The 23787-nt window shown below is 34.2% G+C and overlaps 1 protein-coding gene across 1 annotated transcript in view; it reads right to left on the bottom strand.

Annotated features, from left to right (window-relative positions):
- Positions 1-23787, bottom strand: part of EPHA6 (EPH receptor A6) — a gene marked incomplete at both ends in the record, with an annotated part of 631617 nt that overhangs the window by 127924 nt on the left and 479906 nt on the right. The window contains 2 exon segments of the mRNA XM_080796899.1: positions 4756-4813; positions 21204-21333. Of these exon segments, the coding sequence (XP_080653025.1) occupies positions 4756-4813; positions 21204-21333 (188 nt within the window).

Below are 23787 nucleotides of genomic sequence, written 5' to 3'. Positions count from 1 at the left end.
TCAGGTATCATTTCCTTCAATTTAATGCCTTTCATACATCTCTCTAGATCTATAACACACGGTCCCATGGGTCCTGGAAGATGTGGAGGCCCCTACTATTCGAAGTCAATCCTCCACAAGGGTCCTTGATTTTGTATATTCCTATATCCTGAGATAGTTTGCTTTACCAGTGTATTTTCTTTAATTCCCTATACCCCAGTGTATAAATTGTCAATTTCTTTCTATTAAAAAAATACCCTTCATGTTTCTTTTTGTCTCCTAGAATCTGATTTTTCTCTTACCTTGCTATCTCACTCACTTTCTACCAAAAAAAAAAAAAAAAAAATCTCCGTTATCAATTCCTGTTCATCTTTCATTCTCATTTTGCCCTACGCATTCTGACTTCTGGCTGGGATCAACCCATTAAGCATGCTTTTGTTGAGATCCCATTGATGTTTTTCAGTCTTTGTTTTTCTGAACTTCTCTGCTGTATTTGATATAATTGCTTATTTGCTCCTGCCTGGTGTGCAGGGTTCCATGTCCTTATTTCCCTCCTTCTTCCTCATTGACCACTTATTCTTAGTCACCTTTGGAAACTCCACTCTGCTGCCTCCCTAGGTTGGCACACCACAGAGTTCCAACCTTGTTCAACTCCTTGCCTTTCTCTAAAAGTTCTCAGAAAATATCATGGTTTGGCTTTAAGAACCACTTTTATGCTACCGGCTACCAGATCTTTAACTTTAGTCATATTTTTCACCTCAGCTTCAGATTTGTATTTCTTTGCTGTCTGGACATGTTCACTGCATGTTGCATAGGCTTCTCAAATGGAATACAACCCAAATGAAACTCGGCATTTCCAAACAACCAGCCCATCCTATTCTTACTCTGTATCTTCAAATCAGTTGGTAGCACCACCTTCCAAACATTCTTCTTACTCCTACGCATCCTTTCCTGGTTATGTTTTAAAATATGGTTTCCTTACTCAATCTGATCTTGTTGGATTTTGTTTTTATCAATTCCCCCCCAACCTTGACTTTTTTTTTTTTTTTTTTATATGGATGACACTCCTTGCTTGCTCAGGTGATTGTGCTTTGAAAATAATGTTTCTGTCTTTTCTCTCATATCAAAGGATTTGAGATGGCAGCAAGAGGTTGTAGCATGAACACACAATATAACATCTTATATAGAAACCAGTGGTATTAAATTTTTGCACACCTAAGTTGTGTGAATTGATAAACATCCACAGTCGACAAATGTTATAAAATAAAGGAATATATTTTTGTGGTTGGCATATGGTATCTCAAAATTTTTAAGTATTTTAAAACTGCTTTTATTTGAATTACCTGTTAATACTGTTATAAAAATGGAAGTCCAAAGATCTAAGGGCAAGCAAATGCCAGATAGATGCTACAAAAAGTGTTTATGAAATCCATTGAGAGAGACTATACAGGGATGATGGTCAAGATTACACTTAATTCACACTACAGTATTTCTTTGGAAAAGTTAGGAATATTTGCACATCAAGGAAGTCATACATTCTGGGCAGCAGGGCTGATGCTCTGCCTGCCAAGTCAGGATGCATTTTATTTTAAAATGAAAAGCACACATATAGTTACATACCCACCCACATCCCTTCTGCATGTGTAATCACATGCAAGGGCACACACACACAAACACAGGCACTTAACCATACCACCTCTTGCCAACATATATCTGGAGGAATGTCCATAGGATCCTGAACAGTAGAAGATTTATGAATCCAGTGCAATATCACAGCCAACCAGCCACCACCACTGGCACTAGATTGTACTTTTGTACTTAGTTTTGCTACCACTCTTTCATATAAAACAGTAAACTGAAGTGATTTTCAAGTATGTGGGAGACCAAGGGGAAATCTTTTCTGCTTCTAGTAAGCACAGAATGCTATTAATGAGCCATGGATAGCTTCCCTACAATGCAATGCACTTAGCCACTTCCTCTGTGCTCACAGAAGCTGCGATTATCAAATTCTAAAGCAGTAGTTTGAAAAATGACTTCGTTTTTGAGAATTTGTGGGATATATATCTTTATAAATTTTATTTCTTCTTGCCATGGGGAGTTGAGTATCTGCTATTGACATAAAGTTTATATAGGACTTTGAGCTTCGGGGATAAAAGAGATATGATTACAAAGAAAGGTAAGAATATTAAAAAAAAAAAAGAGTAAGAAGGGAGTATTTGGCCCTGTGAATTTTTTTCTCATGCATATGATTTTTATTTTAATAGAAATTCTACACGCAGACGGGATACAAGTTCACATGGAGAGATGACAGTGAACTTATAAAAAGAAGTAATAAGCAGGTTTATTTGAAAAACAAAAAAAGAAGAAGAAGTGTATGAGAACATGGTTTTTTGAGTCAGGGACCTGAGTTTGAATCTTCACTCTACCACTGACAATATGTCAAGTATTATTCTATAAGCTTTATAATAATACATGGACTCAATGAATCCTCATGACACTTGTATGTGGTAGATGTTGTTAATATACCCATTTTATAGATAAGTAAACAGAGGCACAGACAAGTTAGTAACTTGCCCAAGTCACAAGGTCGCACAGCTGGTAAGTGACAGAGCCAAGATGAGCTAACATATATTAAGAGTCTCATAGCAGGAATAATGGTAGCGACCATCAACAGAACATCTAATCTTTCCCAACTGTATGATGTCTTACTGATACAGTGCGTGACTGCTGAAAAATATTAGTTTTTACATTTTAAATAATGAAATATACCACTTATAAACATGTTGTAGGATGTTTACAAATACATATATTATTGATAACATTATCATTTCTTTATAACATATTTTAATTAATTCAAGATTCAGCAGGATAAAAAGTATATCTGAAGCAAACAATTCTCTCCTAATTTGCTGTGGCAGTCATTTGATCCAATTTTCAGCAGCAATTTAGACTGAGTATGCGCTACATTATTTGCCATTATATTCAGCTCTAGGATAGAGTTGATACAAAAAAACCCCAAAACATATCCTAAACATCATTAGAGAATAAGTCATTTTGGAGTATGTCTGATAAAAATGAGCTTTGGAATAAAAATAATGGAAGAGCCTAACTATATATGCATTTCCAAGTACCATAGGTGGTCCTGATAAATTATTCTAAAATAATTTAGCACATTTACAGGAGAAATGAATACAAGCGTAAAATAACATTCCGAGAATGGCTACAGGAAAAAAAAAAAAACAAAACAACCAGAAACAAATAGTTCATGTCCCCAAACACTTACAAAATTCATTTTGCCTTAAAGAGCACACTTGGTTGAGAGCCTGCATTGTGCAAGGAGTATTGCTCTGTAATAACTGGCCAATTTTACTGAATTCAGCTTCTGGCATTGAATCTGGGCATCAATCCAGTTGCAGGGTAAATATATCATCACTGCTAATGTTGAGAGAGGTTGGAAGAAGAGGGCATGAACTCAAGAAAAATAAATGAAAATGAGATCAAAAAAGAGAGGTGAGATGCAGAACCTGATCAAGTAATATAGTGCAAAAAATAAAGTGAAGAAAGAATGCTTGAGACCATTTTTATCATATAAAAAGGATAATAAAAAACAGTGTAACACTGATGTACTATATACTAGCTAACTGGACATAATAAAAAAATTTTAAAAATAGTGTAATACATTCCAAATAACAAAAGTCCAGTGATGTTATAAGTAAGAAAAACGGCCATGTCTCTGTAGATAGATAAATCTTTAAGAATACAGTGACATTCAAATACGTGACCTCTGCTGGGGATAAAACATATTTACTGTAGCGATTATTTTTTATATTTCTGTTTTTTTAATTATCAATGAACACTTTTGTTGCATATGATGGCTTTTTAAAAAATAAAGAGATTATAAATACACTTGAAATATAACTTCATGTTGCCTTCTCTACTATTATATAAGACAAATGATTTTTGTACACACCATACTCTCAAGGATAAGTCAGTTTAGTATATGTGCTGCTGAAGTGAGCAGTAGGATGTCACTTCTTTTTTTTTTTTAAGATTTTATTTATTTATTTGACAGACAGAGATCACAAGTAAGCAGAGAGGCAGGCAGAGAGAGAGAAGGAAGCAGGCTACCTGCTGAGCAGAGAGCCCGATGGGGCTCAATCCCAGGACCCTGGGACCATGACCAGAGCTGAAGGCAGAGGCTTTAACCCACTGAGCCACCCAGGCGCCCCAGGATAAGTCACTTTTTAAAGAGTGCTTTAAAATTTTTGTTCTGAAACAGATCTCTGCTAGAGTTTTGCTGTATTTCCTTTGTTTTCTGAAAGTCAGGCAAATGAATTTAAGAGGGATAAAACCAGTTGTCTAATATGAACTTGAGTCATTATTGGTAAATACACATCAATTTAAAGGGTTCAGCCTTATAGATCATGCATAAAACATCACACTGAATAGTTAAATGTGATAAAAGCAAAATGAATGCTTATGGGCGGCAACTGAGTTTCATTTAATCTCTTTATAACATCATTTGAAATATATATATATTAATATGGCATGTGAATTTATAGGCAAAATCAATTATATTATTATGTGTATATACTCCTCCCGTTAGTAACACACTAATGTATCACAGTTTCAGAGAAATGCACCCTAGAGAAAATGCTGCTATTCTTCATGGAAAAATCCATGAATAACATTATGCAAAAATTAATTTATGATAAATGATTTAAATCTAGAACTCAGAATAGCTTATTTAAATGCCATCAGAAAAGAACACCTCACCCGCAAAAAGGAGTCTAGGGATCCATTCTCCATATATTCCACCACAATCATTACTGGTCTGCCTGCAAAAAGAGCCAGAGAACACACAAGGATTAGAGCAATTACAGAAAGATGTGCTGCAGTTAGAGATCTCCAGCTGTGGCAGCTAAATTATTTGTGTTTTATTAATAGGAACTTCATTTTCCAACATGCTTCCACAAAAGTCTTAATATTATACATGGGCTTCTCTCCATTTTTTGTAGCATTATTTCCGTTGAATTCATAAAAGGAATGCGAATTACAAAGGAATTAAGCATTTCCTTTTCTAAAGCTCTGCCATCACTTGTGTAGGTTATGTTCTCCTTGTCCTAAGCTTTTCCTTGAAAGACCATCAACAAGCAAAAGGGAGGCTTTACTCAGGGCAGCCTCAGTACAACTTCTTGAAACATTAGACCGGGCATTTCTGTAATATTCCTAAGGCAAAGCAGAGGGGAGAAATTTATAAATTCTCTTTAGGAAATTATAAACCATCAGTCACAGTCTACTTGTAAGGGCTTCTAAGTGGAAAACTGTCATCAGATTGATGGATGCTGGCTGCAAAGTGGGTGGGCTCTGCAATAGTTCTTGATCATGCCTCCATTGGACATAGATTAGATCAACATAACAATGACGGCAGGACATGAAAAATAAGTAACTCTGGTTTTGTAGTCTAGTAAGAAGCTAAAATCCGAAGCTGAACATCATTTATTTCTTCTTTATCATATCTATTTGCAACTGTTACAGTTCCCAATACCCCTATTAGGTAGAATATTTGGCATAAATAGCTTAGATTTGTTTCAAAGAAAAGAATCTATTTGTTCTGCCAAATTGCTCAAGCTTAAAAGATAAACTCATTTCAGATGAAGGGGAAATGATATTTACCTGAAACAAACATGTATGACACATTTACTTTTTACTTCTATATTTCTTGCTTCTCATTGAGATTTTTAGCAATTGAATCTGCACTGTGCACAGAGGTTTTCCCTCATGAGTACAAAAAAGACCCGGAAAGAAATTATGTGTACCAATGATGGAAATATTAGATCTCATATTGTAATTCATGCTCCTTTTATGAACTCAAAGCCTTATGGGTTAAAAGGGTGACTGAAACAAATTAGTACAATGTCTACAAATGCTAGATTTTACATTTGAATCTATATTTTAAAGAAAGATGTGCTAAAGGTTAAGTGTAGTAATAAAACTCCAAATTTATCATGCATACTATTAGAATCCAAAGAAATTTTCCATTTTGGTGGATTTCCATAATGTTCCTCAAAGTCATTAATTTCACCCAAATACAGATACAGAACTTTATCAGAAAATACTGAAGTCAAATGAACTGTTGGCACTATTGTAGCAAGGATCTAGAAGATCCAGATTTTAAACCTGACAGGAAGTCTTTTATTTGGCTATTGGATTTAGAGAGCTTGGAAACAGAAGCCTGAAGCAAACACTTGGTTAGCAAGATAGGGAAAAACAAGATCATTTTTTATGATTAAATATGAAAATTCTAAAACCGATATTCCAGTATCAATTACAATGGATCATGGAAGTTAAGGGGAAAAACTGGGTTGCTATAGTGACTGCCTGAGTTAGTTCACCTGCCCAGAGTCACATCTTTTTAATCTACCTTGACCATTGCTGCCGGAGAAACATACTTAGTTTAATATATGTATACACATATATATGTGTGTGTGTGTATATATATGTATATATACTAATTATATATATAATATATATAATATATATATAATATGTATATGTGTATATATATAATGTGTATATGTGTATATATATAATGTGTATATGTATATATAATATGTAATATATATAATATATATAATATATATTATATATAATATATATAATATATATTATATATATATATTATATATGTTATATATTATATATACATACACACACACACACACACACAAAAATCCTCTCCCTAAGAATGTCAGTCTTGATACAATAAAAAGAGCTTGCAAGCACTTCCCTTGTATTGATACAAATTATTATTAGACCTATTACACAGATAAGGAAATTGGGGGATAAAAAATTAAAGTACTTGTCCAGAGTCCAACAGCTGGTAAATGGCAGCATCAGGCAGAGTGTTTCAGAGCTTAAGCTCTTAGCTTTTATGCCATTGGTGCCTCTCGGACATAATTTATAGATCAAAGCTGCAAGGTTCATCCTTCCGTGCTGGACCTCATCTCTCCTAACTAGCCCTACCATCCCCTGTTCCTAGCTTCATTATCATCGATACTGGTTCTGATCTGTCTCCTCTGCTTTTCCTTTTGCTATTTCCCTGCCAGGATTATCTACCGATTTGCTTCTTTCCCTAAACTCATTCCACATGTCCCTAGAACTTATATTCTGTACATCTTCCTTGAAAATCCCCCATAGTGATATTTCCTATAGTGGCATTCCCGTCACATTTATTGTCTACATTATAAAATGTTGTGCCTGGTTCTAGGTTAGGTTGTTTTTCTCCCTTAACTTCCCACAGATGCTATGTATCCCCATTCACTAGGTTTCTCAAAGCCACATCCCGTAAAGCTGAGCAGAGTAGGAGTTTTATATATAGTAACAGGTTGATTTTTCCCAACGATTTTCCTAATTCCTCAGAGAGTAACACCGAAGTATTTGAGCAAGGTTCTAATCTATGTGAATACCAAGTACTTTGAAATTAGTTCTAGCTGTAACTCCATGGGAGATACTTTATGCAGCCTTGAAATTCATCAGTGGCAAGTTTCATCTTCTCATTAAAGATAATAAAGAGTCAAATGAAGACTCCCCCGGTTTCTTGTGAATTAGAAGTTTCACACCTGAGCTCGGCATCTTCTGTATTTTGTGCAGTAACATCAATTTAGAGCAGCTATTATTAAACTAAGGAGCTGTTTTATTAGAATACTGCTGGCATCTAACCTGTAATTTGTTTCCTAGTGGTTTTCTATAGGGAGGTTAGCTACACTGTGAAGATTACAAGCAACTTTACAGTCTATGATCACATTTTATAATCAACAAAATAGATAAGTATGAGGGAAATTACGACAGGATGGTATTCAAATATGTGGCTAGGTGACAGAAGTCTATTAGTAAACAGTGCTTTGTCTTATTTTCAAATATGTAAAAATTATATAATACATTATTGCTATTGGAACATATATTTGGAGGTGATTAATTCTCTTTTTATATTTTCAAAATATTTCAACTTTTCTTCTCACTTTTTAAAAAAATTTTACACAGTTTCCCAAAGACCTCATGTCACAGAATTAACTTAGTATTTGCACTGTACTAAAGTCAGTGGATAGACTCCAAGATTCTTGAATGTTAGTCAAGTGTCAAAATCCCTAGACCTTTTTTAGAAGCCTCATCAGTTTGCTTTAAGAGATTTTGAAAAGCACTTCTATAAGTCACACAAAAAGTGAATTTCTTTCATTTCCCTTAAAAAAATAGCCCAGCAGTGTTTATGTATATCTTAAATTGCATGGGTATCAAACCCTTGGAAGAAATCACTTACTTATATCCTGAACACAATGAATCACAAAATCTCAGGTCATCTTTTTCTGTTACAGAGAAAAATTATTTTCTTTAATTGGGACTTCAATGGACTATTGACTAATTTTTTTTTCTTCCATATTTACAGCTTCCCAATACTTGAGATGATTTTGAAACTTGGGGAAAATATTTGCAAGTGAAATAGTATTTTTGTTTGTTTGTTTGCCTCAAGAACATTTGTGAAAGAAGGGGATTATAGAAATTTAACATTTTCATAAAAGTAATGAGTTTTTGCTGGATGTAGTAGTTTGTATCAGCTTAGCCATTTCTAAACAAATCTCAATGACCTCCAAACTCTATTACAGATTTAAATAGATTCTAGTTTATTTAACATTATATCATGTCTATATTTTGTCTATAATGTAATAAAATTTGTGGTGATAACTTGGCTTGACGGATTGCTTGTATTTTCCCCCCAATTGCAATTCTGGATTTTTGGAGCCAGTTATTTTTAACCTATTTCTACCGCCCCCATTTCTGATGTAGAGATAGTGAATTATAGTTATAATCTCAAAGGGATTTAAGAATAAATAATTTTCTTATCCCTCTAAGGCATTCATATGGATGACATAAATTTGAACAAAATTACAATATATGAAATAACTATTTTTATTCACAAGATAAGTACTAAAATTGGGAGGTGATTTTCCCCTTATACTGTTGCCTGGTCATTATCAGATTGTGTCCCAAAGGAATCTTATGCTCAGGTGAATTCAAATCAAATCTTTTAACATTTCCTCTGAACTTTCTTTCCCTCCTATATTCCTGTCAGGGTTAAGACATCACCATCTATCTAGTAACCCAGGTTTGAAATCCTACTCTAATATTGGACTTCTCACTTTATCAAACCTTGTTAGTCCATAAATTATTAAATTATGCTGATTCTATATAAAATTATTGCTGCCTATATCCTGCTTTTTTTCTTCCTTCAATTATTACAAAATCAGTTACTGATTATACTTTCTAATGCTTATATAATCATTATTTCAAACATTTAGTGATGCATCAAACATTTTTTTAATGTCTACTACATATCAAGTACTCCTCTGGTTTCCAAAGAATCATCCTTAATTGGGGTGGCTCAGTTGGTTAAGTGTCTGACTCTTGATTTTGGCTCAGGTCATGATCTCAGAGTCATGAGATTGAACCCTGCATCAGGCTCCTGCTCAGTGTGGAGTCTGCTTAAGATTCTCTCCCTCTCCTCCCTCTGCCCATCCCCCCTCACATGTATGCATGTGCTCTCTTTCTCTCTAAAAGAAAACAAAACAAAACAAATCCTCAATCAATACAAGATTCTTGCTTCATGAAGTGTATAGTGGAAAGGGGAACAGAGATAGGTAAACAGTCAATTACCATAAACGGCTAAGGCCTCATCTCCTCCTTTAAAAACCCATTTTACTTATCATTTTCTTTGCTGTAGGATTAAAGTTTAAAGGGCTTGGCAATAAATTCCTTCACAACCTCTCCTCTACCTTTGTTCTAGTGTCATTTTTACCTCCCCCTAGTCTCGTACTTCCTGTTTTTCAAATCCTCTATGGGACTCATAATTCGTGAAGTATGACTTGTCTTGTACCTCCCTCTCTTCCTTGGAAGACTTCCTTCTCACTGTAAAATCATATACTTAAAAAGGAAAAAGTAGAGCTTAAATACTGTCTCCGTGGTCGATTCAATGAACACTTTCTCTTTTAGGAAGACCTGGTTGTTTGCTTTCTCCTCCCTTTACATCTTAATCAAACAATACTGGTGTTTTTTTTTTTTTTTTTAAGATTTTATTTATTTATTTGACAGACGGAGAGCACAAGTAGGCAGAGAGGCAGGCAGAGAGAGACGTAGAAGCAGGCTCCCTGCTGAGCAGAGAGCCCGAAGTGGGACTCCATCCCAGGACTCTGGGATCTTGACCTGAGCCCAAGGCAGAGGCTTTAACCCACTGAGCCACCCAGGCGCCCAGTATTGGTGTTTTTGTGGAGGTATCTGCTGCCCCCTCTAAAATGCCCTGGAGGTCAGGAATTGTGCATAGTTCTCAGCAAATTCACTGTTGAACAGAGAACTAGGCACAGAATGGGTACTAAATTTCATTTTTTAAATGAAATGCCAGAAGGAATACACACATAAAGATATTCCTTGTGACGACCAAGAAAAGAGTTACTGAAATAACAGAACGGCAAATCAAGAAATCCTAAATTCTTTGCCTTGTATAATATAGATTTGGAGACAAAGAAAACTTCAAATTTTAGCCCTGCTGCCTATTACATGATCTTGGGCAAGTTATTTTCGCTCTCTTAGTTTTTGCATTTATAAAATGAGGATAATATTATCTACTACATATGGTTTTCAAAGAGTTAGATGAAAAAATGTATAGTTAGTGCAGTGTCTGGCAATCGTTGGCACTTAAAAATGTTGGTATACACTTGCTTCCCTTCCTTTTTGAGCACAATTATCTGCTTCTTCCTCCTTTAAAAAAAATTAACATATAATATATTATTTGCCCCAGGGGGGTCTGTAAATTCACAGGTCTGTGAATAATCAGACTTACACATTTCACAGCAACTATTTTCACAGCCAAAAATAGTTTTATAAAAATGGATCATTTCCATATTTTATTGTAGTTTGGTATTGATACAAAAAATTCTTTTATATCCTATGGCAAAGTAAAAATGACCACTAGTTACACATTTTATATAATACAGTAAATTCCCAGTTTTAGCACTGAAATTCTCATATCTCAGGCCAATTTGAATGTTTGGTTACTTTATCCTTTGTGTGCTCAGCACAGTGCAATTAGAAGTTGTTGTATTAAAGTCAGATAATGTGACATTGAAGACTTTTCCACTTTGGATAAGTGACCTTTCATAGTTCCCTTATGTTACTGCCTATCTCCTTATTCATATGCATTTGTATATTTGTATATTTAATATTATTACACAGTAATAACACTTCCTCCATTGTGTGATATGTGACAGTAAAAGAGATAATGTGTTCAAAACACAGAGAATAGTACATTACACTAAATACCGAATCACCCAATAACAGCTTAATGAATGAATGAATAAATGGCAAATGTCACATCTTACCTTACTGGCTAGATGTTGAATCATAATCTAAGAGGTGGCTTTCCGAGTTAAAAGATTTATAACTAAAAATGACTATGATCAGTATATTTAGGAGCTTCCTTGATAGTCTCAAAGGTCTATTTAAATCCTATACGCCTGATTCCACTCATATGTGGAACATAAGAAATAGCGCAGAAGACCACAGGGGAAGGGAGGGAAAACTGAATGGGAAGAAATCAGAGAGGGACCCAAACTCTGAGAGACTCTGGACTCCAGGAAACAAACTGAGGGCTGTGGAGGGGAGGTGAGTGAGGGGATGAGGTAACTGGGTGATGAGTATTAAGAAGGGCACATGTTGCCATGAGTATTGGGTGTTATATGTAAAAAATGAATCTTTGAACACTACATCCAAAACTAATGATGTACTATGTGTTGGCTAACTGAACATAATAAAAAAGAATCCTATACACCTGAAATTGACAAGTTTGAAGTTGCTTTATAGAGCAAGATGGTTTCTCCTAGAGTAGAGTAACATAATCAAAACGAGCATTTTCTTATTTTAAATGACATGCTATCACATACACTTTCTGGGGAATAGCTAGTATAGGAAATAGATTCTTACTCCTATCTAACAAGCTATGCTGCATCTTCTGTACTTTACATATTTATACCTGTAACAATATGTTTCATGGTTAATTTGCTATTTATTTTATTTTTATTTATTTATTTTTTAATTTTTAAAAGATTTTATTTATTTATCTGACAGAGAAAGAAAGAGAGTGTATACAAGCAGGGATAGTGGGAGAGGGAGAAGCAGGCTCCCCACTGAGCAGGGAGCCCAACTGAGGGGTCAATCCCAGGGCCCTGAGATCATGACCTGAGCTGAAGGCAGATGCTTGACTGACTGAGCCACCCAGGCATGCCTGGAATTGATTTTAACTTTAAAACTATTTGAAACTCCTGAAAATTTGTTCCATGCTTTGTATTAATTTCTTTATTTTGTTTTTTAAATTTAGATGTGATCTAAATGCCCTGAGAGAAAGGATGAAGAATAAATTACTTTATCCAATGACAAAACAGTTGAGCAGAAATTAGGAGGAAGGATTGCATTTATGAAAACTGTGGCATTTTAATCTAGATTTGTTTCAGAGTAAATGAAAGGTATGAGGCTAAAAAAATGAAACATAATTCTCCTGCCAGTTCCAGAGAGCAGTGGCATACCATCTGCATCAATTAACTTCAGTAATATTCAGTACTATCCTTTCTACTGAAAATTACCATATGGGCAAAAAGACTTCTTAATTAGAAGTGTCTTGTTGACAATGAAAGTTATTGCCAAAGAAGTCTAATGTTAGATTTTGTTTCCACTATAAGACACTAACCATATTGCAAAATTTTAATAACATATGCATTTTTAAGAATGGCTTTCTTGATTTTGTACTGTATCCATATTTACAAAAATATTATAATGACACTTATCAAATTAAAAGTATATGTTTTGAGATTATCTGATTTTTACTTTTTTTTTTGCTTTCAACCATTTTGAAAGAAATGGTTATACAATAATCAATTATTATATGAACAATTTTTTACCATTAGGGAGCAATGAACGAAATGCATTCGACCGTTCTCGTAACTTGAAATACTGTGTAATATCCAAGTTCAAAACCAAATTAAACCAGGAGTGCCTGGGTGGCTCAGTCAGTTAAGCATCTGACTGTTGGTTTTGGCTCAGGTCATGATCTCATGGGTCATCAGATCGAGCTCTGAGTCGGGCTCCATGCTCAATGGGGAGTCTGCTTGAGGATTCTCTCCCTCTCCCTCTGCCCTTCCCTCCATTCTCTCTTTCTCTCTCTAAAATAAATAAATCTAAAAAAAAAAAAATAAAACCACGAATCAAACAATTTCATGCTGCCTTTGTTATTTTCTGTGAAAATCTTCTGTGTAGATGATTTAACAATAGATACTATTTCTAAATCAGCACATATGTAATAACTAATTTTTAAAAAATAAGTTTTTCAATCTGCCAGGCACTGTTCTAAGAGTTTTACATGTGTTAACTCATTTAATCTTCATACCCTTGTGGTGGATATAATTACTAGTTCAATATAACAGCTCAAATTACAGATGCACAGAGTGTTTAACTTGTCCAAGAATGCACAGTGAGCAACTGGCAGAGCCAAGCTTTGAAGGCAGGAGATGTGGTTCTGGAATCTGAGTGCTTAACCATCTTCTTATACTCCCAAAGGATACTTGCATCTCCCTTAGTAATTTGGAGACATAAAGTAATACCTTAAATTTCTGTGGCTCATCTTAACACATCCTGTAAAGTTATTATGGACTGGGTGCTGTGTTGCTCCTAAAGATGTTTTGTCCTTGAGAAGTTCTACGATTTTAAAGCCTTGTAAAGCACTATAATATTCTATATAAAGAGGAAATACATGTAAGGAAACTTGCTGGCAAAATCTTTAGATTTTGCTTTCTCCATTCTCACACATCAATTTATGATAATGATTCTGAGGTTCCTTTACAAGAAATGTTTTAAGAGAGACTCTTGAAGGTTTTGAGAGAAAATATCATATTTTACAGTACTCTTTCAAATGCTATTCTTCATTTCTAGCTTCAGAAGTGTTTTATGGTTATATAACCAATCAAATATTCAGTTTTTTGGCCTTTTGTATCATTCACTAGTCAAAAGAAAACACAAAATTTAAAAATAAATGTCTGGAGAGGATATATTTAATACTAACTACATAGGTTATTTATGGTGAGATTTTAATTATAATGGAGAAAACATCTATGATATAAATAAAACTACCAACTAGTTTCCTTTTTTCCCTCGTAGGAAAGTTACTACTTATTTTTGAGTCTTTTCTTCAATTTTTACAGGAGGGTTAATTAAAAAAATAAGAAAGTTCAGTTTTGCTAATTACACTTTCTTTAAGACCTCCGTGAACAAAACTAGGAAAAGCCAACATTGTGCCACTAGGCAACTTCTACCACGCTTTGTCCTACAAGTCACAAGAATGAATGCTGAGATGTGAAGTGTTTTGTAACAGGGTTGGTCTATTCCCACTTATTTATGTTCTTAAGTGGCCCAGCAGCCCATGAGGGCATGCACGTGGCCCTGTGGGAGAGGAAAAGGCATTTGAGCCACTCGGTTGCTTATCATGTTTCCAATTAAGGTGAACACACACAGACACAACAATTCCCACCAACACAAACATTAAACACTGGTTCAGCTGTATAAAGTTTTTTAAAAGAATTTTCCTTTGTGAAAAGAAAATGATTCTGGGATGAATCTTTTGAAAGTGTTGACAGTTTCTTTGAATAGCATCAAAAATAGATGACACAATTTGTAATAAGAAAACATGAAGATCTCTGGAGAGTAGATATATATTCTCAACTGAGAATTTAAACAGCCATATAAAGAAGGTCTGGATTTTTAAGTTGCAAACTTCTTCAAATGATATTAAGAAAAAGCAACATTTATGCTATCAAGAATCCATAGCTAAGGTCGAAAACTAGAAGTATTTAAAGAATCTGAAAATAATGAAAAGTACTAGTAATGAAGAAGTAAAAAAGAACTAGTAAAATATTTGGATATCACTTAAAGTTTCTTTTAATAATTTTCATGTCTTCTGGAAGAAAAAGAATAGAAATTCTCTTTGTAAATATTCAAGAATTTGATATCAAATGCATCCTGCAGCTCTGTTTTTTAAAATTTTTCTTTTAAATGCACTATCAATCTTACATAAAGAGAATGATGCTCATTTATGTCAACTAAGCACAACCTTATGTAAAAAAAAAATGAGTTTTTAAGAACCTAAGATTCTTCATTTATGGACCTCAAGAGGTCCAGAGGCCTCCTGAAATTGTATGTAAATATTTACATATATGATCATATGTCATTTTTCTTGGTGAAGAGTCTGTTATTTTTGGCCAAGAAACAAAGTACAATCTATTAGGAATCTGAGTCCATGACCCATACTACAACATCAGGAATCCATAAGAGTCCTTAAACTCATAAACTTCAATAGATTAAAGTTTTTATAAACTGACTGTTTCTTGAAAGTTGGAATTATACCTTCAATTTTGTGTATGCTCCCATCCTGACTTTTCTTATTCCAAGTGGTATCTTCAAGTTGTCTTCCTTAAGCTTTAAATTATTTTCTGATCTTTTGCATATTTCTCCTCAGGTAAGTCAAAGAACCACACTCTTTGGAAACAATGACTTCAAGCAATAGAGGAAGCAGACTGAATGCAACCTTGCATTAGCTGGCCAGCCCCTCCTGCACAGGTTTTGGAAACTATCAGTATATCCCAATAGGTGTTTTAAAATAATCCTCTAATATAGCAATAACAGTGTGAAAATATTTTAAAGGGGTTGTTTATTGGTGTATGACTAGAAATACAATCACTTATGTCACCTTCCTTGTGCTTCTGTTGGTGGCGTGTGGTCTCTATATCATTTTATCAGTGACCCTCTCTTCTCTATGCCACCTCTCAGTCCTGAACTAGAATAATATTGGTCTTCTGCCCACTCCTGCCCCAGATTCCCCATCCTAGTTTTTCTAATAGCTTAGTTCTAGTTCTGCAGAGTTTCCTTCTGAAGTCTGCGGATGCACAGACTTTCAAGGAGGAGAGTTCTCTAGGGATAACTGTACAAACGAGTATTGATTAGGGCCTATTGGGTCCTATTTGGAATCACACAAATGAAAGGAATAAAGCAAGCAGGACTTAGGAATCCAAATGAACGTTTTTCCTTTTTTTTAACAATACTTCACATTTTGAATCGTTTATTCAGGATTTTACTTTGCACATTTATTCCAGTTTTCCCTATACCTTTTATAATTAGTTTTTGGCTTAAGTAGGTACTTGCAAACACTCATTAACACACACCTCATTCAGGGTAATTGACAACATTCTCAACTGTAGAAATGTATAAAATATAAACCCTTTAATTAAAGAGATTTTTTTCCCCTTGAAGATCTCTTACTTAAAAAGTAAACCACCATCTCTTAACCTTTATGTACATTGACTGCAACAATATTTTGTTAAAGATAAAATAAGGCCAATTGTTGTTTATACTACATAAAAATATAAAAAGAATAATCATCCTCAGAAGAACAATAGCCAAAGTATAGAAATTATTTTGTTAGACATGATTAACTTTGAAATGTCAAATTATGGATCTCAAGCAAAGTTACTAACCTATTTTTAGAATGCCTAATCATATAAAAAATGAAATGGTTTACTTTGATTTTTCTGAACCATGGTTTGATTGTAGTTAAAAGTTATATACTTTTCAACTATTCATTTCCCTTGGTATACTGAGTTAATGCCAATTTTCCTTAACTTGTGGTCTATTCCTTCAAAGTTTTCCACTTAGCCTTACATATTTGTGTTACCGCTTTTCCACAGTCCTCTGTATGCATCAAAATCTGATAATATTATATTCTTAGATCTGAGATTCTCTGCAGCTTTAACCTTACTTATCATTCCTAACTTATTCTACTATTTAAACTATATGCCTTCTGAATAAGAAAATTTTTTGCCTGAATAACAGCGCATGTAATATTTGCCCTGACTCCATATCAGATAGGATTTCACATGAAATATGGGAAGGAAAATATTGATAATCATGGCTAATAGATTTTGAAGACATTTTAATATTGGCTCAGCTCTGTAAGTCCTTTGCTATAAAAATGGTCTAGTTGGATCTGTTACCAGTTTATAGAAAACTGGATTGTGTATTCATTTCCTGCTAGTCAGGGGACACTCTGAAGATATGAAAAAGTCTGGCTATTTGAGGATAATGCTCATCCAAATCTTTTTTTCAAATGGTAAAAAAAAATAATTATTTATTAGCTTTATTAATTATATATTTAATTTAATTGCAAATCTGGTGTTTGAGTCCCTAATGTTCAGATTTCTCTTGTTATCTGATTCAGTGTAAGTAGAGAGGGAGTCTCACATGATTGATTCATTCCATCCTTGCCATTTAATTTGACCCCAACACATGGAACACAATGGAGAGAAGCTCAGGTAAAAATGTCAAAAGAGGTGTTTTATATATAGCATTGTATTTAAAGCACAGGTAGACAAAACTAAGATGTGTTTCAGAAGAATAGTCCCTCCACAACTGGAGAGCTTCCAAGATTAACCACAAAGGAAGTATTAGGGAAATCTTGGACATTGATTTCTATCACAATTTGTCTGTTTCTAAATCCCACATGCTGCCTGTTTCCTTTGTTTTCTCTTTGACAGACTTTGCTTATAATTGACAAATCACGTAGTTTGAAGTATATGTTTGAGTTTGGTCTTGAACATACAAATATATTATAATCATCATATATATATATATAAAATAAAATGTTTGCTTCTTTAGTGAAAAGTATGTCTCCCATAACTGACAGAAAACTGCTAGAAAAATGTAACTTAGAATTTTGTTGATCTAATCATACCCATCTAGGATGTTATTTTCTGAGTAATTATTAGGTAATGAATATGCCTTTATATTTTTTATGCCTTGATATTTTACTAATAAGTCTAGTTTCTAAGACACATTGTAATATTTGGATCTTAGTATAAATTTAAGATACTACATGACGTTAGATACTTACTGCTGTGCAGTGACAGAAAAGACTGAATCAGTAACCTTCCATGTATTACCCCATCATTATAACTGCATAATTTTATCTCTCAATGACTTTATTATGCTGCTTTTATTTGTATATGGTATGTGAAATGCAATTGCCAAAAACATAAAGGGTTTGGGTAGAGGCGGAATCTGTCATAAAGTAAGCTATGAGTCTAAGACCCTATGTGTAATCAGTACTCTGTGGCATATAAAAATGTTCTATCCCACTTTCAGATACAGTGTGGCTACGGAATTAAGTCAAAGAAATAACTAGATGGAGCAAAGAGGGCAACTTATTACCATTTTAGAATATATGCCTGATTACATATTTAGAAGAAGGACATCAATTCTTTTCAGGGAGGTAGAATTTGATTTTAGCAGGGAACAATATAGCAGGGAAGATTTTGATTTAAAAAATATAATAGCAGTTACATAATTCTATCTTCTCTTTCAACTTCCCTCCTCTCTTATCTCCTCTCACCCCTCCTCTCTTCTCTCCTGCGACTTTCCTTACTTTGTTGGGTAACTTCTATATGAAAGGCATTGCATTCAATGCATGACTGTACTTGCTATTCAATTTTTAGCCAATTACTTCCTGGTATCCTTCTCTGTTTGGAACTAAGAATAAAAACTCTTTATTACGACCTTTCTAAAAAATAGTAAGATCATATAAACAGTATAAACAATTGACAATGGTTACATAATTTTACCAACTTAAGGCTTATCTGTTTTCTGGACCTCATGAGTCAATGATTCACTCATTATTGCAGTTAAGTGTAAAATTTACTATAAAAACATTGCTTCTTGATAGCACAGTGTGACATGAATGTGAAGAAACTATTTTACACAAGACAGCATCACATATCTCATTTAAATTTGATTAAGATAAGTTACTGGGAATTCAATGAGCCTCGTCATTAGAACAGGTTTTTGTGATTCCTTGAATGACATAGCTAATGTCTTTTGAGACCCTCGAAGTACTGTGACATATAGTCAATTGGGAGAAAGCAAATTAATTAGTGTCCCATGGACATCAACCTCTGGCTAACTATTTAAAATACCATTGTACAGGTCATGGGAGGAACTGCTTTTTTGATGATGTCCTGAACCTGAAGGGTTATGAGTTCTTCTATTAGATAGCAAAGAAATACTTTTTAAAAATATAAAAGAATAAACACTTCTCATGATTACAGATTCATGCCTCTTTTACACAAAATTATAAAGGAAATTCTTGGGAAATAAGCTGTAGATAAATGGAAAAGGATAAAAATTACCTTTGAAATTGTAGTCGTCATTACTGAGAAGTGCCAGAGGAAGTGTACAGGGATCACTTATCAAAGTGATATAAGCCAGGAAAAGTGAGTTGAGTTAATATCAGTTTGAGGGAACAGGAACAAGTTTAGATCTATAAATTTTTTATGAGGCAATTTTGTTACACCTGATTTGTATGTAAGTCATGAAAACTGAACTGAGTTTTCTCTCCTATGAAAGCTGGAGGCAAATTTGGCTTAAAGCCAAGAAGAATAGAGTGCTAGAGTGTTCTTTCTGATCTCTCTCTAGAAAGTTGTTTCTGTGTATGTGTTATAGAAACATCACCTTTCTTCTATCTTTCTCAGTGGCTAAATGACAAGGGTTATTTATTTATTTATTTACCAGTGATGCTGAATAATTCAAGTCACTCCTGAACTTCGTAATGTCATTTCTGCCAAACATACCTAAATCCACCAAGATTTGTCATTAAGAGTTAAGGATTAAGCCATTAAACTACAAATCATCCATTCCAAAATTCCAATCACTGAGATATTAATAATATATGTGAAAACTGACTTTTTATATTTGCAGGGTAACTCTGAGATCTTAGTGTATATGGATTTTTATTTCTAGTCTTTTGCATCAACACCAACATTACCACCAACAGTAAGAATGATAACACTTCTGTGCAATTGATAGTTTCATTTCTAAAGAGGAAAGAAGTGGCACTCATTAGAATTAAAATTGCTAATTTTTAATTCACATAATTTTGGTTCCTACCTATCAGTGGCCTTGTTTGCCACAAAGCCTCAAATCATTATCAATCAGTAATTATCCAATGATAAAACCAAATTACATCAAAGCATATTTACAGTTTGTTATTTTGTATGTTCTAATTTAATAGACAAGGATAACTGAAAAACAACAGAAAAATGTAAGCATAATAATCTTAGGCTTTGTCAGTATAATTTTGTCAAGAAAAGCAAGAAATGTGCATGTTGGAATTTTGTTTTTATTGGATTTCCTAGTGTCTTCAAGTGTTCCCAGTATTGGTTGGATGGGCCAGACCCTCCTGAATACATTGGTATCATTACTATAATTTGTGGCATAATTATTAATTATGATAAAAAACAAGAATTAAGATAGATAAAATTCCAAGAATCAATATCCTAATTCTATTTAGCTAAGACAGATATAAATACAAAGCGGGTTTGTATCCTTCATCCAACAGAAGGCGGCAGCTGGATATCTTAAAAATGAGAGGGGAGAAACAATTTGTGACTCAAATACTACCTTGGATAATCTGAAAGTGATTTAGTAAACTTTGAAATTGCACTTTAAAATGCTCAATTTCTATATTTTGTTTCTCTCATTAATAAAATATAGCTTTGGTCAGATTGACATTTTCAGGGGAAACTGAGTATTAATTTTCTTTTTTAAAAGGTTCTTCCAAATTTGCTACTTTTTGGCATTTCTTCCAATAATTTCTCTTTAGTGAAATGAAATTTTAATTAAATCTCTATAAGCTCATCCAAATATGGAATTACTCTTTCTGTTAATAATCTTATTTTTAATTCTCTTTGCTGGCCAGTTCCAAGTGGCAAAATAGCTCAAATTTATCTTTATTTTTATTCCTGACTTATGAAATTTGGGATTTAAAGCTCTAGTTCTTATTCATGTAAAAATTATTCTAGAAGAAGTCCCAGCATTATGCTAATTGGGTGTGCAGGTTATAGATTTTTCTTCCACTTCCTTTTACTACTTCTGAAGCATTAGGTATCATAGATGTGATCCCTGCAGTAGAGAAAAGTCACTTGCATTTCCTTTCAACAATATAGAAATATTTATTTTTGTCTTATGGATCTTTCAATTGTGAGCACACTCCTATTGCTGTATATGGTGGAAGAAAACTTCACCTGAAATACCTACCAGCAGGAATCCTGGGGGGCAGAGATCCTCCCCCTGGCACTGGATGCGGGGCCTGGATGCTATTTAAAAACCCTGCCCTCAGGAAGCTGGGGCAAAACGCCTCCACCCCAATGGCCGGGAAGGATCCTTTCAAGAGATAAAAATGGACATTAATCAGAACCTTCTTTGTGGAGAAGTTGTTGATCATTTAACTGGGGAAAAAAAAACCACCTATGATTAATAAAGACATCAAACGTTAAAAGAAGTGATAAAATGAAAAGGGATAAAATGCATTTTTATTCATAAACCTTAAAAAACCCACCTAGTTTTTGAAAAGAAAGCTACTCTAAACTAGTTACAATCACACACGGTTTAAAAGAATACTAAGATAAAATTTCTAAACCCCCTTTGACAAAATGGATATAAATAAGTCATTGAAGTTGTCTATTTGCAGAATGCACACCCTGGGTTACAGAAGACAGCCACAGCAGGATGAGACATCGAAGGTGCATGGAAGGAGCAGTGCCTTGTTTAGGTATGTCAGCAGTAGCGCGTTTTTGAAATAGTAGCAAGGAACTCAATATACACAATTCTTAATTTGTTATACTTTTTGGGAGAAGACAGAGTTTGCAAAGGTGGAACCATATGCTATTTCACTTTCAAGAGGGCTATTGTAAAGCAAAACGAAACAAAAAAAACCAAAAAACAAAAACAAAAACAAAACCCAACAATAATAACAAAAAACAAAAAGTAAACTACTTGGAAGTTTATGCATAAGATTATATCATGAATTGTAGAATAAAAGACTGTCAGAGCTGGAAAGGACATCAGAGATCATTCAGGTCCTCATTTTACAGAGCAGCAAACTGAGGCACGGGAAGGGAGAGGGCTGCCACTGAGCTGGTGGGCTCCTAGGACAAAAATCTTTCCACTATAGATTAAAAATAAATAATGAGCCGCTTCACATTTGGAAGACTGCTATTCTCTGAATGTGAATTAGAAACCCTGCAGTTTGGAATAATAGCATTACGATTTGGTATCTCAATGACCTGAAAGATACTAAAGTCATTCAGAAGAAAATTTAATACTAAAGCCATTCAGAAGAAAATTTAATACACAAGCACTGTCAGTGCATGGGCGGCACTGGTAATTGATATGGTATATCCAAGTTTAATCACAATAATACCCTAAAAGCAAGTTACACTGATGGTGGTAAGGCACCCATATCCTTCAGGGCCTCTGAAACCCCAACCAGGCCCAGCAGTTTCTGGATAAGTGGACCGGGGATCAATCCTCCCATGCTTAGTTTTAACAAGTCCTGAATTTTTGAAGAGACTTCATTCTGTTCCTTGACACAAATTTTGCTCCTACAATATGTTAAAATTGACAGCCTCTTTGGACTTGGGCTAGGATTAAACAGACCTGGTATACCTACCACTCTCTATACAAGTTGCTTCTCTGGAGAAATTTGTTGCTGAAGAAAAGCCAGCATTTCTCAGATCTTTAGAGATGTTTTATGGGTGAGGCCTGCCCATTGTACATTGAATTAAAGAAAGCATAGAAAGGAAATCATTTACTGTAAATAAATCCGTTTTGTTGTTGATTTTATGAGGCTTTAGTATAAAGGCCCAAAGGCGTTTGAGTTCCTTAAACATTAAGAGATGTGACTATAGTGCCAAGTTGTATGCCATAGAATGTTCTGAGGTAACTTTTGGTGAACAGTGACTCTAATTTCTACTACATGAGGGTATATATCATTGAGCAAAAGTGTGCCCTCATTTACACACGTCCCACATTGCAGTATTTCAACATTCTGGGAAAATGCCCATCGCCAAGGAGCATCACTGAATACCAGGTAGAGATAATTACATATTTATACTTCATTCTTAAAGTTACAAAAGTGGGGCACCTGGGTGGCTCAGTGGGTTAAGCCTCTGCCTTCGGCTCAGGTCATGATCTCGGGGTCCTGGGATCGAGCTCCGCATCAGGCTCTCTGCTCATCAGGGAGCCTGCTTCCCCCCCTCTCTCTGCCTGCCTGTCTGCCTACTTAGTGATCTCTCTCTGTCAAATACATAAATAAAAATCTAAAAAAAAAAAGTTACAAAAGTAATGGTGATTTTGCTTTAGTGAAAATAATTATAAGAAATTCATATTGTAGTATAGGCTGTAACAAACAGAAATATTCCAATTCTAGCTGATTATGGATGTATTGAAGCCAAGTGACAGGAAGCTGGGTTCAAGAATCCTAGATTGTAAAGGAAAAGAATAACATAATCATGTACAGGAAAGAAAAAGGAATATAAATATAATTATCATAAAAGAAATTGGAAGAAAAAAAAGCATGTAGAGCAGACTTTAAATAATGTTAATATGCTTCACATTTAGAGATTTTTATCTTTATATTTGCTACTTTAGCCATATTACTTGAAACTGTTAACTTAGAAAAGATGTCCATTATTTTAACTTCTTGAAACAAAATACAAATATTATATTATTGCTATGATTACACTGATTACTATTTTTGTGGTTGTGACAGCTTGTCATATTTAATAACAGCTTTCATTTTCTTAAACTTGTTGCATCATTCATTACGGCTTTGTT

The sequence above is a fragment of the Martes martes genome (genome assembly GCF_963455335.1).
Source record: "Martes martes genome assembly, chromosome: 1".
Lineage (NCBI taxonomy): Eukaryota > Metazoa > Chordata > Mammalia > Carnivora > Mustelidae > Martes > Martes martes.
Note: the sequence above shows the minus strand (reverse complement) of the source record. Positions and strands in the feature narration are given on the sequence as shown.